At 41.8% G+C, this 17,170-nt stretch overlaps 1 protein-coding gene across 2 annotated transcripts in view; it reads right to left on the bottom strand.

Moving 5' to 3' along the window:
- ENTREP2 (endosomal transmembrane epsin interactor 2) overlaps positions 1 to 17,170 on the bottom strand; it is a 94,722-nt gene that overhangs the window by 15,720 nt on the left and 61,832 nt on the right. Inside the window, exons 5-8 of one of the 2 annotated variants that reach the window (XM_071568681.1) lie at positions 11,592 to 11,699; positions 4,686 to 4,703; positions 1,741 to 1,901; positions 980 to 1,115 (exon numbers count right to left, since the gene is read on the bottom strand). In XM_071568681.1, coding sequence (XP_071424782.1) covers positions 980 to 1,115; positions 1,741 to 1,901; positions 4,686 to 4,703; positions 11,592 to 11,699 — 423 coding nt within the window. The remainder of the gene's footprint in view (positions 1 to 979; positions 1,116 to 1,740; positions 1,902 to 4,685; positions 4,704 to 11,591; positions 11,700 to 17,170) is intronic. The other variant, XM_071568682.1, reaches the window with a different exon arrangement.

The following is a 17,170-nucleotide window of genomic DNA, read 5'->3' as shown; positions in this document are numbered from 1 at the left end:
AAACATTTGTTGACCCAAGATTCTCTCAGGATAACTGCTGAGTGTATTTTATGTACACTTGGAATTGATTAACCTTCTTGCTTGGAGGAAGGAGAACCACAGTTTGAATTGTAGGAGGTATCAGGGACAATTTTTAAGTCAGGTCAGAGTTTTGGTTCACATGGAGATGGCACAGGGTTTCACACAGGTGCCAGCACAGCCAAGGGGAACAAAACTCCTTGACTGCACATCCTCAGACATAAAGGTGGTAAAAACAGGCACTGAGCCACCAACAGGAAAAAGCAAGAAAGCCTGTGCTTCTAACCAGCCTGCAGAGCCTACAGGTTAGCAAACCTTATAAATACAGTCACTGAACCCTGATCTGTTTGTTCTCATATTCTCTATATCCTGGTCAATACTTTGTATGGAAAACAGTGTGAAAACCACTTTTTTTGTAGTCCTGAAATGGGAATTCCTAATCAGTATAGATAACAACAGTTTTTACATGGATGCAACCACATAGACTAGGACTGACATTTGTTGCTCATGAAATTAATGAACTATTGAGTCTAATTTGATACAATTTAATGAGATTCTAAGGACATAAATACATTTAAAAACAAATAAAAGCTATTGCCCGATGCTCAGTAAAAGGTTTAACAATTATGACATTATTATATAATGGTTTCCAGAAGCACTTTTATAGCTAAATCTGCCATGATTTCCATGGCTAAGTCTGCCTTTGAGGGGTTTATAAATCTCATTATACACTTCATACTGTGCTACGCTTGGTGCATATTCTACAGGAGCATTTGCATTATGTAAGAATTCATGTCTCCATTTTGTTCCTCCTGTAGACCTAAAATTGTCAGAATTTGGCTCCATTCTCCACCTGTCCATAAATAGGACACTAACCGGTTGTTCCTCAAAATTTACCCAGAATTGTTTTGCATCACTGCAATTTGAAGCTTACCTAAAGAATTGCCTTTGGTTTCCTTACCTGCCTGGCAGGCCCCTCTGCCACCACGGCCTCGTAGGGAGGGGGCAGCTCGCTGGGGTACAGCATTCCCGGGCTGTTAATGCTCACTTCATACACAGCACCGAAAGGGGAGGGAGGGAAGTCCAGGTGGAGTCCTCTGTACACAAACACAGACAAGCAAACTTAGCAATGGGTTTGTTTGCTAAACTATTACCTGCACCTCACTGATGTAAAGCCTTCTCTGAATTCAAAGCCAATACGCTACAAAGAATTACAATGAAGAAATTTATTGGACTACCAAAATGAAGCCCTAAGTTCACAGGGTGGCTTTCAAAACTCTCTTTCATTTAGGATGCCATCCATCTCTACCAGCCTGTTTTGTCATCATTCATGTCCTTCACTATTCCACACTAATACATATTAACTGCAATTATTTCCTTAAAAAATTCCAATCTCATGTTCAAGTTCAAATGTATAATGGTAACAACTGTGAAAGGATCACCTGTAAGATATCTCTGCTCTAAGTTCAGATATTGTTACCCTTGTCTTAGCTAAGTTTAACCATTTCTCTGTTACAGCAATGCTTTAACACAAATATTTCCATGTGTAGCCCTACAAGTTTGCCAAAATCCCTATGTAATGTCTGGGGGGAAAAGCACCCAGTGTGAGTCAAGGACATTATTTTCCTTCATGTTCTTTGGCAGATCTCAGTCTGCAGAACTCCCACTCTGCTCCTCAGCCACAGAACTGTGAGAGGAGTGTAGGAAAGGGAGAGGAATGACCTGTGTGGCTCTGGCACTGGGGTGCAGGTGTACTCTGGTGGGTAGTAGGGCGGGGGTGGCATCGGTGGCACGAACTCGTCGAAGTCCAGACCGTGGTGCAGCGCGGGGCCGTGGGGAGTGGCACAGTCGGCGGGGCAGGAGCGCGGCCTCTGTGGCAGGAACTGAACACAAACACGTCACAACTTCCTTCAGCTGGCACAAACAGCATGGCTACTAATAAAAATGGCAAAAAAAGGGCAGTACTGGCATCCCTGACCAAGATCCAATGTCATTAATGCCCACACTGAAATGGAAGAGGCGCTTGGGGAAGCAGAAGAACACTTGGGGTTGGTTGGGAGGGGTCAGATTGCCAAAATACAGCACAAGGTTTGAGTGGAGACAGAGAGGCCTTGGGGATCCAAGGCAGTCACTCTTCGGATGCAGGACACAGACATTTAAAATTAAACAGCCTTTCAAGAATGTTTCTACCCTGTACACAATTTTATTATAAAACCACATAATCTGTTGTTCTTAATAACTGATGAACAATAGATACAAATACTAAAACAACTATTTACATGTTTTTGTTTCTGATTTGAACTCCCCTGTGTTCACAGAGCAAAAAAACCCAATGCCACTGCCCAAAACAACCCCAAATAAGACTAACTAGAAATAAGCTACCAAATATTCATTAAATTTTGAATGAAACAACTAAAAATATCCCACCTATTTTTGACTTCCAGAAAAAGGGCCATTTATAACTCTGCTGTATTATTCTTGTAAAATAATAAATACTTAATAGCTGTTTGCATTTTCATGATACAGACACTGCACATTTAAATCTGGTATAAAGGTTTCAAATGCTGGTACAAAAGTAAGAAAAACATTTATTCCACATAAACATGTCAAACCCAAAAAGAAAATAACTACACTGAACAATAAAAATTAATAAAACTGAGAAGTACTATCAACATTTGTGCCAGAATCCTCATCACCTTCTGGCAGAGCAGGGATTTAAGGAAGCCGTTCCAATCCCCTTGATCTCAGGAACACTGGAAATACTGTCCTAGGAAAGGGCTGAGCTAATTCAAGATCAAATATGGGCCCTTCTTCAGATCACATGGAACTCTGTCACCTTGACCTGCCTCTTTATGATCCCCACGGATAAAAGGGGATCAAAAGACAATCCAAAACCACTGAAGGCTTTTTTTTCTCCAGGCAAGCTTCTGCTGTCATATCACTTTTCTTGGATCAGTAGATGACTTGATCTTTACCTCCTGCCTTTTAAAACAAGTCAGCCAAGAAACTTTGCTGAAGGCACATTCCTTTTTTACACTGGAACAAGATAACATGTCTTTGTAGGTTCACTCATTACATCATTATTTGTTTAAATCCATTATAAAAATTTAGGAAGCAGTGAAATAAAAGGGGTAATGCTTATGCTTAGGAGATCCAGCAAATAGAAAGTAAATTACATCAAATTTTAATATCAGTGTTTTTATACTGTTCACTTTTTAAAATTTAACTTGGTGCAGTTCTGCTGAATTTACATTACCAAAGAAATGGTACTGGGGTTTGGTGTTTAAAAGGTTGGGTTACACCTTAATTCTACTAAACTCTATGTATGTTGTTTCACAGGTCAAAGTTGTAATAAAAAAACAAAACAGTCAAGAGGACCAATTTCAACTGTTTGTGAAAATGAATGGTTAGTTACTTACTAATCAGCTCTCCAGAGACATTTTCACGTGTAACTATTAATAGAGAACCTCCTCTGCAGGGTATTTTATATCATTATATCTCACAGCCAACCAAAGCCTTCCAGCCCTTGTGTGCCACTGATGGCACAGAGCAGAAAAGAGACATGACATCTATTTGATTTATTCTTTGTTACATGAAATGTCTGATGCTCTCTTTCATCTTCCATGTGAGGTGGGATGCTGTTATCCCAGGTACCATCTGACATTTCTATATTTGTCTTACAGAAAGAAAAAAAAACCCCAAACCACAAAAACCTACATTCTTGAAGTCATTTGGTCTAAACTCATCTGATCTTTAAACAGCCATTTCCCAAACTGTAATATTACATCAACATTAACCATTAAACTCCAAACTTCTGACATTTCTATATTTGTCTTACAGAAAGAAAAAAAACCTCAAACCACAAAAACCTACATTCTTGCAGTCATTTGGTCTGAACTCATCTGATCTTTAAACAGCCATTTCCCAAACTGTAATATTACATCAACATTAACCATTAAACTCCAAATTTCTGCCCTAAGTTCTGCAACCATCAGTCTGCTCCCATTCCAAATACATGCAAGAATCTTTTGGGGGTAAAAAGGAAGCAAGACAAACTTCAATTTAAATACCAAAAATATGTATAAAAATTATCATAATAAAGAGAAATATCTGCATACTCTGGGTCGCATTTTGTACCCTGCTTGATTCCACCAAACTCAGGACTGCAGCTCTTTTCCTACAAGTGTTGATAATTTGGGTCATTTTTGTAGTCTGGAAACTAAACAATTTTCTTTCTTGGCCTTCTCCCAGATTATTTCCACAGCCTGCCATGGAACCCGAGCTTTGGTTGGCACCAGAGGCCATGTGGCTCCATCCCCTCAGTTCTGGAGCTCCCTGGAGCTGGTTCCATTCAGCCACAGAGGGGAGGGAGACCCAACACAGTCCAGACCAGGGCAATAAACACGGCACTGTCACAGCAGGGGCACCACAGCACACACTCTGGGGGTGGGACACAGGGCACAGGTTCACACAGGGCAGAAGGGGCTGTGGGGCAAGAAGGACAAGACCAAATATTGAGGTGCAAACAGCAGAATCATTTACATCCCTGCCAGGAACTGCCACTGGGAATACAAACCATGGCAGCAAACTGTGACCAACACCCACAATGAGCAGCAGGATGGACATGGAAATGCACATGTTTGGGGGGGTCATAAACAACAGTTTACCTGTGTGATATCATCCTGCTGGAAGGCACAGAAATTAAAGTGAAAAAGGCTGTAAGAGGGAAACTAGCAGGAAATGAAACAATAGCAAATATAAGGGATTACTACAAAGAACAGACATCCTTGAGAAAACATTTGGAAAGCTACTAAGTGGGAATTAAATCATATCTTATTCCATACTACCCTACCTACTAATCTCTATGAGCCTGCAAATGCTTATTCTTTCTGCAATAAAATGTATTTTTAAAATCTTTAAGGGTTAGTCTCAAATAGTGAAGGCTGGCAGGGTCTCAGCAAAGACTTAATACAAATTCCATAGGTCAGAAAAAGACACAGAAAATGCAAACAACTGAGAAGGCTGGACTAGAAGAAATGTTGACAAACACTTTCACAAGGAAACACACAGCACTGGTATTAGAAGACAGCTGTTACTAAATAATCACCCTCAAGATGCTGATGACAAGTAGGACAGACAGTAATAAGAACTGCCAAACAAAAATGGGGGTGACCTGTTTGGTCTCCAATACAAACAAGACCAAGGTGAACTCAATGTAATTTCCAAAACTGTAACTCACACTATGAAACACCTCACACAAGCAGGTCTCCTAACCAGGTTTTTGAGATTAAACTAGTGGCCAAAGCAATGGATAGGAAATGGTTACAGACAAGGGTAAACAGCAAATAACATCACTGGTAAACACAGAGTTAAAAAGCTTAGCAAAATTCTATAGGTATCAATAAATATTTCAAATGTATTTACTAGGCATAAATAGAAAGCCCCCAGTTCTGGAAATGTGAAATGCTGAGCTCCTGGAGCTGTTGAATGCTGGGAGCTTTCAGAACTCTGACAATGACAGACAGATCAAGAATTCATGCTTGGTTTTTAGGAAATCACTACCCTTGCCTTTGAAGCTTGGCATTCCAACTACTACACTCATGCAGGTGTTTTCTCATTCCTGGACTAAAGAAGGCCTTACTCTAGTCTGTGAAATGTGTCTGGTACCCAACAGGCCATTACACAGATCTGTGCTTGTGCCAAATGGATGTGCAACACAGTGCACACGTTGCACACAGAACTGTGTGTGTTTTCATTGGGCACAGCTTGGAACAGCCTGATTTAAACAGCTCTGATTAGGAGGACTACTTAAGTTGTTATTTGGTTTGCAGTTATGAGGGAAGGATAAAATACCTGGGTGCAGCAGAGTGAACAAGAAATCTGTAAAACACTGTGGTTTTGTACCCACTTCTTGCTCAATACAGAAATTGGTCCTAGCAGCCAGTTTGTCAGCAAGCAGAAAACTAGAACCACAAATGCTGGAAGCATCCTGCTTCCAGAGAGGGAAAAGCTGTTTGAAAATGCAGGTATGCTCACAGGTCCATGTGCTGCAGCACTGAGAACTCCACGGAGCCAGCAAGGTGTGGCTGGGCAGCAGTGCCCTCCTGTGCCAGGTGCCAGTCTGCAGCAGGGCACTGCAGCTGTCCCTTCCCAGCCAGGAGGGCAGTGCTGGGCAGAATTACACCACTCTTCACTCAGTTTCCAGCTCTTCAAGGTGAAATAAACGCTATTAGATAGATACGAAGAAGATTGTAAAACTCATTCTCTTTCTTGTCAGACCAAATTTCCAGCTCTACACTGACAGGTCACCTAAAAGTTGGGCACCAAAGTGACCAGAATGATTATTTATGAATATTTTGAGTACATTGAAGTAAAAACTGGTGGAGGAGTCCCAGTTAAGAAGCTGAAGAAACAGCAAGTAGGACACGTAAATATAATTCTCTGATGAAACAGTTCCTCATGTGATCCCATGTGGTACATCCTTCTGCCCAAGATGTGTGAGACCAGGAAGGATTCATGAGTATTCCCAGCTGTGGGACACTCCATGGACATCACCAGGCATTCTCCAGTCTGCATATCCTGCAGCTGCTCAGCACTATGAATGCCATGGAAATGGCACTGCTGGGATTCACTGCTCAGCAATTAGGACTTATCTGAAGCAGCAAGTTTCTTATCTGGAGTATTTCCCATATCTGCATGTAATTACCTCTGCCTTCCATATCACATTTAATAAATGCACTGTGTAACTTTGAAATGCATCCTTTGGAGACTCCAGGGTTCCTTATTTTCATTTCAGTCTCTATATGTAATTTATAAAAATCTGCTAATTCTTAAGAACGGGAAGTAAAAATTTCTAATTGCATGTAATGAAATACTGGCATGTTATCTTGAGTAGAAGCTCTTGGCAATACACCCCAGTCTGTAATTCTGTCTTCAATTAACTGTCCTCCTGGACAGGTTGCTGTTTTCCTTGTCTGAAACACTGGAATCAGTATGTCCTAAAGGGAAATGTGGATTGCAATTGTCTGCAAGAATAGAAGGACCGTAGTTCAGTCTTCTACTCTTTCCCTGATCTTGAGGGGAAATTGCAACACAGGAGGTATTATTACAAGGCAAACATTCAGCTGTTTCTGCTCCATTGTTTCTAGTTGCTGTTCCTACAACCATCACAAACCATTAGCTCTGCAGTCTCAGGGGGACTGCTCTGTGACAACAAAATCTTTCTCAAAGTACTAACCATATTTTAAATGTATGTATGTATGGCCAAACTTCACAAACGAAGATTTGGGAAGGGCTCTCCCCACGTGGGTGTGCCCTTCCAGCCTGTGCAGTGGATGTTTTAGGTGAGGCACAGCGTGCGCAGAACTGGCCCCACCGCTTAAGACCCAAGGTCCATCTGCCATGGCCGAGCGAGCTCGGACAGAGACAGTGAAGTCCTCAGGACTGTCTACAGCACCCAGTACTAACCAGGGCTGACCCTGCTGATCATCCAAGATCTGATGGGATAGGATGGCAGAGAGGCATTGAACTGCCCGGCACAGTCTCCACTGAGACTCGAACTCATGACCTTGTGATCAGAGTCCGGAGTGCTCACCATAAATAGTCTTAAATATACTTATTCTACCAATAAAATGTTTAATGAAAAATGGTCCCTTTTTTAAAGATGTCAAAAAGCTTTCCTGCACCAAAGGCTTGCATTATACCATTTTATTTGTGGTGTGTGTGAAGGGAATATTTACCCAACCATATTTACATTTAGGATCTTCCCATGGATGTACATCATTTGCAATGCCCTTTTCTAAAGGCACTGTCATCTGGGCTTTACAATACTTGTGAGTTTTGTGCCAAACCCCCCTAATAGTCTGGGTTTGATGTAATTAGATTAAATAATAAAAAATATGTAATCATGTAAGATGAGTTCTCACTTAACATGAAGTCTCACCCTGAGAGGTTCATTACTCTTTCACCAGGATATATAACCAGGGGGTTAAACAATGCCAGCAAGATGTTCTGCTCAGACAGAGGTGCTTCGTGTGAGGGGTTGGACTGGAAATATTAACTAGAGCCTATTAAGTTAATCACATGCTGAATTATCACTCTGACTGATGAAAACAGTAATTAAATGCTACCATTTGCATGTGTCATCATTACCTCATTTCCTTTACAAAATAACAGGTGGGTTTATGTATCACAGGACATGAACAGCCACCAACAGTGATGGTGATAAAATCAGAGCACACTCAATTATATCAGTGCCAGGACTTCCAGGATGAATCCTGTGTAAACATATCTGGAGTCAGGGGTGAAATAGTGAACCACTTCATGATTTAGCCTGGCCACAGTGGGCATCATTTCTCCTATTTCTTTGCTGAATTCAGGCAGCTGCCTTTTGTGGAAAGCAGGGAGCATTTCTGCAGCAGCCACTCATCAGACAAAATGCAAACTGAAACTGCCTTAGGCAACAAAGGAAACACCGTGGAAGTGACAGTTTGGTTATTAAGAGAGGTTTCTTCACATTACAGAACCTTGATATAATCTGATTTGATTCACAGTTATCTCCTGGAGGGCTGTGTACATAGAATGGACAGTTCTGGGAAGGCCTGTAATGGAGTGCAGCCTTAAACTGCCTAGTGAAACACATAACAAATGCTATTTCAATCTTTAACTATGCTATCACTTACTCTTGGAGCTTTAGTACAATTGGTATGGTTTTCTTTACCTGAGCAACTGCTTATATTTAAAACAGTGAGAAAGATTAAAGCAAAATGAAAAAATTGTGCATAAAAAATAAAGCAGGAAAAACAGTTTGCAATGTTTTGCAGTATTTTTTCTCTAACACTTGAAACCAAATGTTTGTTAGGTAGGATTATTAAAAAAAAAACAACCTTCAAAGTCATTGGAAAATTTAATCTGTGCTTACTACTGGACAGCTTGTGTTTACATTTTTTGGACATTTTTACTGAAGATCAGTGTGTCAGAGGACAGCAGTTTCCAATGAAACACCCTCAGTTTGCCTGGATGAATCAGACTCTCACTGTCTGCCAACGACAGCAACAAAGCACATGCTCACAGAATCACTGCTGCAGGTTTCCCTCAGACTGTATTATACACCTGCTTTATGTTACTAACCAATAAATTACAATTGCTTGAAATTTGCAAAAATTCACCATCCTGATTAATCTCTGAGACAAGAACATGAACACAGCACATGAACCATGAACTGAGGCTCTAATGATAACCTAATGATGCCCAAGGAGTGTGTTCCCTGTTCCTCTTCTTGCTTTTGCTGCCCTGAGAGCCTTCACAATTCTTGAATGCTGTAGAGCACGAGTAAAAGCATCAGGAAAATCATTGAGCCTTTATCATCTAAGAGGGGTGGTGTCTCCTGCTGCTGCTTGTCTCAAACTTCCAGCATGGTACAACCCAGCTAAGACAAAATGCACACAGCAGGGAAAAGTGAAAGGGGAAAGCACAAATCAAGCATTAACAAGCAAGAAAAAAAGAAATTAATCAGATTTCTGGGTGCTGTGGAGCAAAAGGGAGCTGCAGGTCATGGGGCAATAGGCTGCAAAGAGTGAAAGAAAAAGAACTCTCCAGGTCAGATCTCAGCTGGTCTAAGTCAGCGTAGCCCCAGGAAGTTACGCTCACTTAGGCCCCGGAGGAATCTGGCTCAGCAACCTGGAAAAAGAAAGGGAAAAACTGAGAAACAAGGAAAGACTGGGATTGAGCAGAAAGATATACACTATTTGCCTTCATCCATGGAGAGGGAAGGAAGATCTTGTCAATGGAGCTGAAAGGTGAGAGCACAGACAACTAAGCAGGAAGACAGAAAGCTGTGGAAGCACAAGGCAGAGGAAGCAAAAAGAAATGAACATAATGCCAGGTGGCAAAGAAAGAGTTTTAAAGATGTCAAGAATGGGGTGTTAGAAAGAAAAATAGCATGGTTTTAAGGGATTTGACTTCCTACTGAGGTTATGCTTCTTGCATAATGCCCATCAGAAGCACTTACATACTGTTCTTGGTTCATTGTTATCTATACAGTTTTATTCCTCTTACACTGTTAAATAGCATTAAATTAAGTGTAGGTTAAGATTCCAGGAACATGTATGGTTACAGTTCTGGATCATTGTAACAATAGACACATTTTTGGAGGTAGATGATCTCTTCATCTCCCCATCATCACTGCAAGGTGAAGAAGTTCTTTAGTCAATGAGCATTCCTGCAGCAAATATTACAGAGGGGACAATGTATGAGAAAGAAAAATAGCCAAATATGAAAAAAATCCCTTAACATTTAAAAGATTAATATGTCATCAGCTGCAATGATTCTGTCAATTGTTGACATCCAGACTGAAGTTATTCCATAAGCACTGTTTAAAGCCTCTACAAGCAGGCACAACATGCACACACAGAGTGCTACAAGAAAAAATGCATTTATGCACTGCTTGTAGTCATTGTACAGACACAGGTACCTAATTTGCTATATCCATTACTATGTGAAGCAAACACCAGATCACAAACCAAAAATAATCTTTAACTGAGTTTGTAACCCAGTGACTGGAACACTTGTCTAGAAAGGACTGCCTTATCTGTAACTCATGCACTTAAATCAGTATCCATGGCACCTACTGTACTCATACTGATTTATTTATTTTTTAGGCACCCACATGCCTGCATGGCAGGTCATACAACACCTGTGTGTTATTTAAATGGTTTGTAGCAAACTTGCTGGGCCAGTCTCCCACCTATGCAACCTTTTAAAACATGAGCTACACAAATGCCTGGTATGAGCTTTGTGTGGTTGCTCTCCCTTATTAAACAGGATGATTTCCTAGATTAGCCAGCAAGAGAAGCAGCAGAGCTGGCCTGCAAAATACAAAGGTTTTTAAATGTTCCTTCTTTTTCTGTCTCAGCATTACATTCAAAGCTTGCAAATCACTGGGGACAGAAAAGCTGCCTTTGTCCAGCCACAACAAGACAGTATCCTGTGATGCAGCTGACTGTGCAGGAGACTTATGGTCCTTTTCCATCTTGTTTGGAACACAAGTGCTACTCTGAAGCTGAGCATGTTTTCCTTATGAAAACGCTGTTATTGGCACAGGGGTGTGACAAGTTCCTGTTTTGAACTTATACAGCTCCTACTCCATAGTTCTCATGCCAAAGTAGTAGTGAAAACCAGTATCTCAAAGCTAAGTAATTGCTCTGGATAGTGAGGAATCTGAGGATAATATACAAATAATAATAGAAAATTTAATGTGTTTATATGACTGAACCTTGCTAATAACCTCGTTAACAAAAGCAACATATTCCCCATTGCAAAATCCTGATTATAACCCTCTAATACACAGACATTTAAAACACAGCAGCTATTCATACTGCATACATCTATAGGCTATACTATAAAGATGTATGCAGATAAAAAAATACACCCATGTACACACAAGTTCTAACACCACACAAACACACCAACAGTCTTCAGTTTACAAGCAGAGAGTAGGTGCAAATGAATACAGACAGCTCAGGACAATATGTTCTGTTGGACAATATCCTGTGTTGTCCCTGGAACATACTCACCATTTGCAGAAGATCAGAAGAAACCATCTGCATGCAGCACATGGCTGTTGCCAGAGCACAGACAATGGTGGAGATGATATTGAGGGCACACACACTGAACAACAGGTCCTGCAAAGACAGGCAGCGGTGTCAGCTCTCAGCTCAGGGACACCAGGGACACAGAATGCTTGGAGGAATTTGGTAATAATCACTGTCAACAGCTATCAATTGGTCTCAAATAACTGGGTGGAACTCATTTAGCCTGTAATAATTCTTTTAAGCAATCTGCAAAGGGAACAATTACAGAAACAAACATCTTCCCTCCCCCACTTCTCACAGCACATTTGCTATTAGATATTTCCTCAGAAATATTGATATTCAATTTCCCAGTTCTCAGAAAGCAAAGACAAATTAGTGCTTTCACAGGGAACTCCACACCATTGCCAGCACAAGAAAGATGCTATGAAGGAGACATCTGATTAAAACCAACAATATACAGAAATGCCATTGCTTTCAGTAGTTGAAATCTACAACTTAAGGTTGTGTGATAAAAAATATTCAACTCTAGTATGAAATAGACACTGTTATCCTGTGTCAGATACTCAGTGCATCTAAAACAGTTTCAGATATGACAGAAAAGCAGTGATTACACCTGGGCATTTCACCTTCTGCTGATGAATTGAGTCCATATGGCCACCTTGGTTTTTTAAAAAAACCCAAAACATTTAAAATAGAAAACAAAGTATTTGTTTACTAAGTAGAATACAAGAAACATTTAAATTAAAATGGAAGCATTTTTATAGCAATGACATCATCAAAAAAATCCCAAACTATCCCTCTGTCTTCTAATCATTGGATTTGTATTTATTTTCCCAACAGCCAGTGAAAAGAAACACTGATTTAGGATGCTGGCTACAGTTCAGAGCTGCTACAATCCTTGCACAGCAATTGTACAGCTTCTGTACCTGTGGCCATGACATGGCTCAGTTAGGATTCTGAACAGTCAGTAAAAGCATTTCAGAAAAAGCAGCAGAGGGAACAGATGAAAAACAAAATTAAAATTGTTACAATATCATGAGTAAAAACACTCACTGGGTAAAGAACATTCTGTAGGATCTAAGTTTAAAAGAGTATTTCAGTCACTGCCAGTGCATAAAATACCTTCCATGCTATAAAATCAATGCATCGGTCACTTCATTTCCAGCAATACTGAGAAAAATGACAAAGCTGCAGATTTGCTGCTGCCATTTTACCTGCATGTTCCTTGAGTGCCCTTCACTTGAGGATGGAAACACCAGCCATGGGAACCAGGCAGACAATGAACAGGCCAACGAGTTTGAGTCCTTGGAGAGCTCCCACTGAGCCAGATTTGCTCTGGCTGCTCTGGGCAGTGTCAAAACTAGCATGGCCAGCAGGCCCAGGGCAGTGACCCTTCCCCTGTACTCAACACTGGTGAGGCCACACCTTGAGTGTTGTGTTCAGTTCTGGGCCCCTCAGTTCAGGAAAGAGATTGAGGGGCTGGAGCAGGGCCAGAGAAGAGCAATGAGGCTGGAGAAGGGACTGGATGTGGCACTGAGTGTCCTCTTAAACACCTCCAGGGACAGAGAATCCACCATGTCTTGATCCAACCCCACTGTGATCACCAGCCCCAGGGCACGGAGTGCCCTGGGGCTGGTGATCACAGTGGGGTTGGATCAAGGATTGGATTTGATAATCTGAGGTCTCTTCCAAATCAACTGAGAAGAGCAATGAGGCTGGAGAAGGGACTGGAGCACAAGTGCTGTGGGGAGAGGCTGAGGGAGCTGGGGGTGTTTAGCCTGGAGAAGAGGAGGCTCAGAGGTGACCTCAGCACTGTCTGGAACTGCCTGAAGGGAAGTTCTGGCCAGGTGGGGGTTGGTCTCTTCTCCCAGGCACTCAGCAATAGGACAAGGGGGCACGATGGGCTCAAGCTCTGCCAGGGGAAATTGAAGTTGGAGAGCAGAAAAAACTTCTTTGCAGAGAGAGTGCTCAGGCATTGGAATGGGCTGCCCAGAGAGGGGGTGGATTCCCCATCCCTGGAGGTTTTTCAGCTGAGCTTGGCCGTGGCACTGAGTGCCATGATCTGGTAAAGGGACTGGAGTTGGACCAAGGGGTGGACTCAATGATCTCGGAGGGCTTTTCCAACCCAAATGATTCTGTGATTCTGCCTTCTCAGGCAGCCCCTCAACCAGGGAGTAACGAATCCCCAGCATCAGCAGCAAAATAGTGGGAAGGCCAGTGCTCCAGAGGACTCACTCAAATACAAAGTCATACAGACCCACTTGGAGTGTTCAAATGGAGGTAAAAAGGCAGTGTGATCCCTGGAGATTCAATCAGTTCACAGGAGCACCAAGAGAGGTCGTGCATGTTCATATGTCCATATGCAAAGCTACCTAAAGAACACCGAGGCAGAGACAAGATCTAGGGTAGAAACAGGACTATTTCCTGGCAATAAGAAACTTCACTCGTTGCTTAATACAGCCATTTAGATCCAAAAGATTTAGCTAATCTGAGTGCATAATTTAATAACATTTATGCCAAATAATAAAATTGATATCAAGGTCCTAAATTAGGATCCAAAGCATCTCCAAGGCCCTCATACAACTTTACATGCTTTAGGACAGACTCAACTGTGCCTCTAACACTCATGACAGATGTTTCTTCGATCTGTTCCTAAAGATCCCACAGCTTCATCCCACTATTCCAATGTTTATCTTTACCATCAGTGTCCTCCTTACATCCATCCCACAGCAGAAAACCATTGCTCCTTTTCTTCTACAGCTTCTGAGAACAGGCAGAGCACAGTAGACTTTCATACCTTTAAACTTTTTTATCATTCTTGAAGTCTTTTCCACCTTTGCTCCATTACATATTAACCTCATTTCCTCCAATCCTCAACTGAAATCAACTTCCATGTCTCAGATCACTTTCATTAATTTTATTTGGTTCACCTCAACTTGGTCTACATTTTTCCTCAAATGCAAAATCCTGAACTGGGCACAATTGAGGGCCTTGCAAATGCTGACTGTAGCAGAAGGATTATTTCTTCTTTCTTGAAAGCCACTCTCATCCTTATACATCCTGCAGTGGTGAATGAGGTTTTCTGCAACAATACATCACTGATTCATCTTTAGTTCAACAGAACCCCAGATCCTTTCCTGCAGAAATACCACCCTCTCCATCCCACTGCTAGGCAAGAACAGAAGCAACATCATAAAGATAAAACTGTTAAGAGAGAAAAGCTAAAACCAAGCCTCATTCTCAAATACACTTATCTTTCATTTATAAAAACTGAGGAATAAATCTAACCCATTTCATTCTACTTGAACAGAAAAAGGGTAACATTTTCCTCCATAGTCACTTCCTCACATACTGCAAAGCACAGAATAAAACAAAACAAGGCTTTTCATGGTCAGTTATTTTTTTCTTTACCAGTAACCCCAGAAAACCTCTCCAGGCAGTGTCAAACTAATTGTTTTATTTTTTCATTCACTGCTAACTGTTGTGAAACAAAACCCAAAGTAAGTTGACTCTGCAAGCACCCTGAGGATCAGAAGTGTCCCAGACTGGACACTCCCAATGATCACAACTCCTTTGTGGTCTGGGATGTTTTGCTCTGTTGGTTCCTGAGCATCTCGTGCTGGTGCAGGGCAGGGATCTCCATGCACAGGAGCAACATTCCTGCTGCAGGCTCAGCATACAACAGTTAATAATCCCAATGCAATCTTTTTGAAGGTGAAGGTACAACTGGAGTGTCCCAAATGCATTGATGCAGAATTTTCTCTATGAAAACAATGGTACTGATGGTAAATTTAAATGTTTAACAGCAATAACTGAGGTATCCTCACCGTCACCAGGTATTTCTTAGAGCAATACCACTTCTTTATTTGTTTTGGCTTCTTTTCCTAACTTCTGTTTCAACTCAAACAGCAATCAACCCACAGCCAAGCCCTTCTCTGTTCCCCACTCCCTCACACACCCCACAAACATTAACCAGCCTCAGGCATTTTACCATTTTCAGGGAATCTACTCCCTGTGCCCTGCAGAAAAAATAATGAGGTAATTCATGGCAACCATTTATTCAAGTACAGATAAAAAAAGGAGCAGGAACAGCATTCAAGATGTAAAGCCCTCCATGGCCAAACCTGCTACCAGAAGGTGCTCACACAGACTCCAGGTGGAACATGATGACAGTCACAACATCCCTTAGGAAATGTCTGTGAAAAAGCAGTAACCACAACAGGGACAATCTCAATCCTCCACAGCACCTGGCCACAGACAGCTACACTCCCAGGTGTCTAAAGGGACAGGAAAACTATATGTTGTAGTTTGGAATTATTATGCAAATTCTCTCCCCTGCCACTAACTGCCCATGATTAGTTAACAAAAAGAAGTAGTTAACTGCTACAATCTTCTTCTTGATCGGCTGGGTGGGGGGCAGGCTGTCTCTTTTGCTTTTGGGGACTTTTCCATTTTATTTAGCTGGGCAGAACGCAGGAGCGAGGTGGGAGTGTGTGTGTGTGCTGGGGTAGAGGAGAAGCCGTTTTCTGGCTGCTCCTCGTTGCTGCTGCTGCTTCTTGCTGAGCCGCTTCTTTTCTCCTCACCACGGCTGTTCTCCTGGTTCCTGCATTTGGGGTCCCGGTCTCTGCTCCGCTCTCACCACCACCTGCACTGTCACAGCCTGCCCGCCCCGGCTGGGGCAGCGACCCGGGAGAGAGAGGTTTGCAGCTGCTTTCCAGGACACACGGTGGTTCCCACTTCCAGTTTTCCTTCTTCATTTGGGACAAGAGACACAGGGAGAGACAGAATTCATCTGAGTGCCCACTGCTCGTCTGTCTCGCTGGAGAGGGACTGGGAGCTCACCCTGCAGCCAGCCGGGCTGTGACACTGACACTGCCCATAAGTATAACTTTTCTCCAGGAGGAAACCTGCTGGTTTGGGGGGGTTTTGTTGTTTTTCTCTTGTGGTGTTGGGGAAGCAGTTTGCTCTGGTCTGTTTGCAGTTATATCTATACCTACACATACATATATATATATATATATATATCAGTTAAGAACAGTTCTCCTTCTTGTATCCATTGTCTGATTAAAGTTCCTTTTCTTGAATTTGCTAAAGAGTGGTGTGATTATTGTGGAGGAAAGCCCCTCCTCCCCTTGTGGGTAAACATTTTGGTTTTTCCCCTCAAACCAAGAGTCTATACTAAATACAAAGTCAAGGAGCTTTAGTAACAGATTCTTGGTTGACATCTGCAACAACGCTAATCAGGAAACACAACACATGAATCTGTAATGGTATGAAATACATTTCTTTGCTCCTGAGGGTACTTTTGCATTTCTAAGATGAAAATCATGTTTATATAATTAATGCTCTGTAGTTATAACATACTAAGTAGAATTATTCTTCTACAGGTTACACATTCAATCTTCTTGATACACCTCAGCTCACACAGTGAGGCCACAAACCCCCTGCAGGGGGAATTGCCTGGAAGCACACCCACATCAATCCAGGTACATACCCACTGGAGCTGGACAGTGTTGGGAGCTGTTTCTCTGTGGATGGTTATTTTCCCAAGTAGGTCTCTC

This window comes from Pithys albifrons, chromosome 13 (genome assembly GCF_047495875.1).
Source record: "Pithys albifrons albifrons isolate INPA30051 chromosome 13, PitAlb_v1, whole genome shotgun sequence".
Taxonomy (NCBI): domain Eukaryota; kingdom Metazoa; phylum Chordata; class Aves; order Passeriformes; family Thamnophilidae; genus Pithys; species Pithys albifrons.
This window is presented reverse-complemented; position numbering and strand designations above follow the sequence as displayed.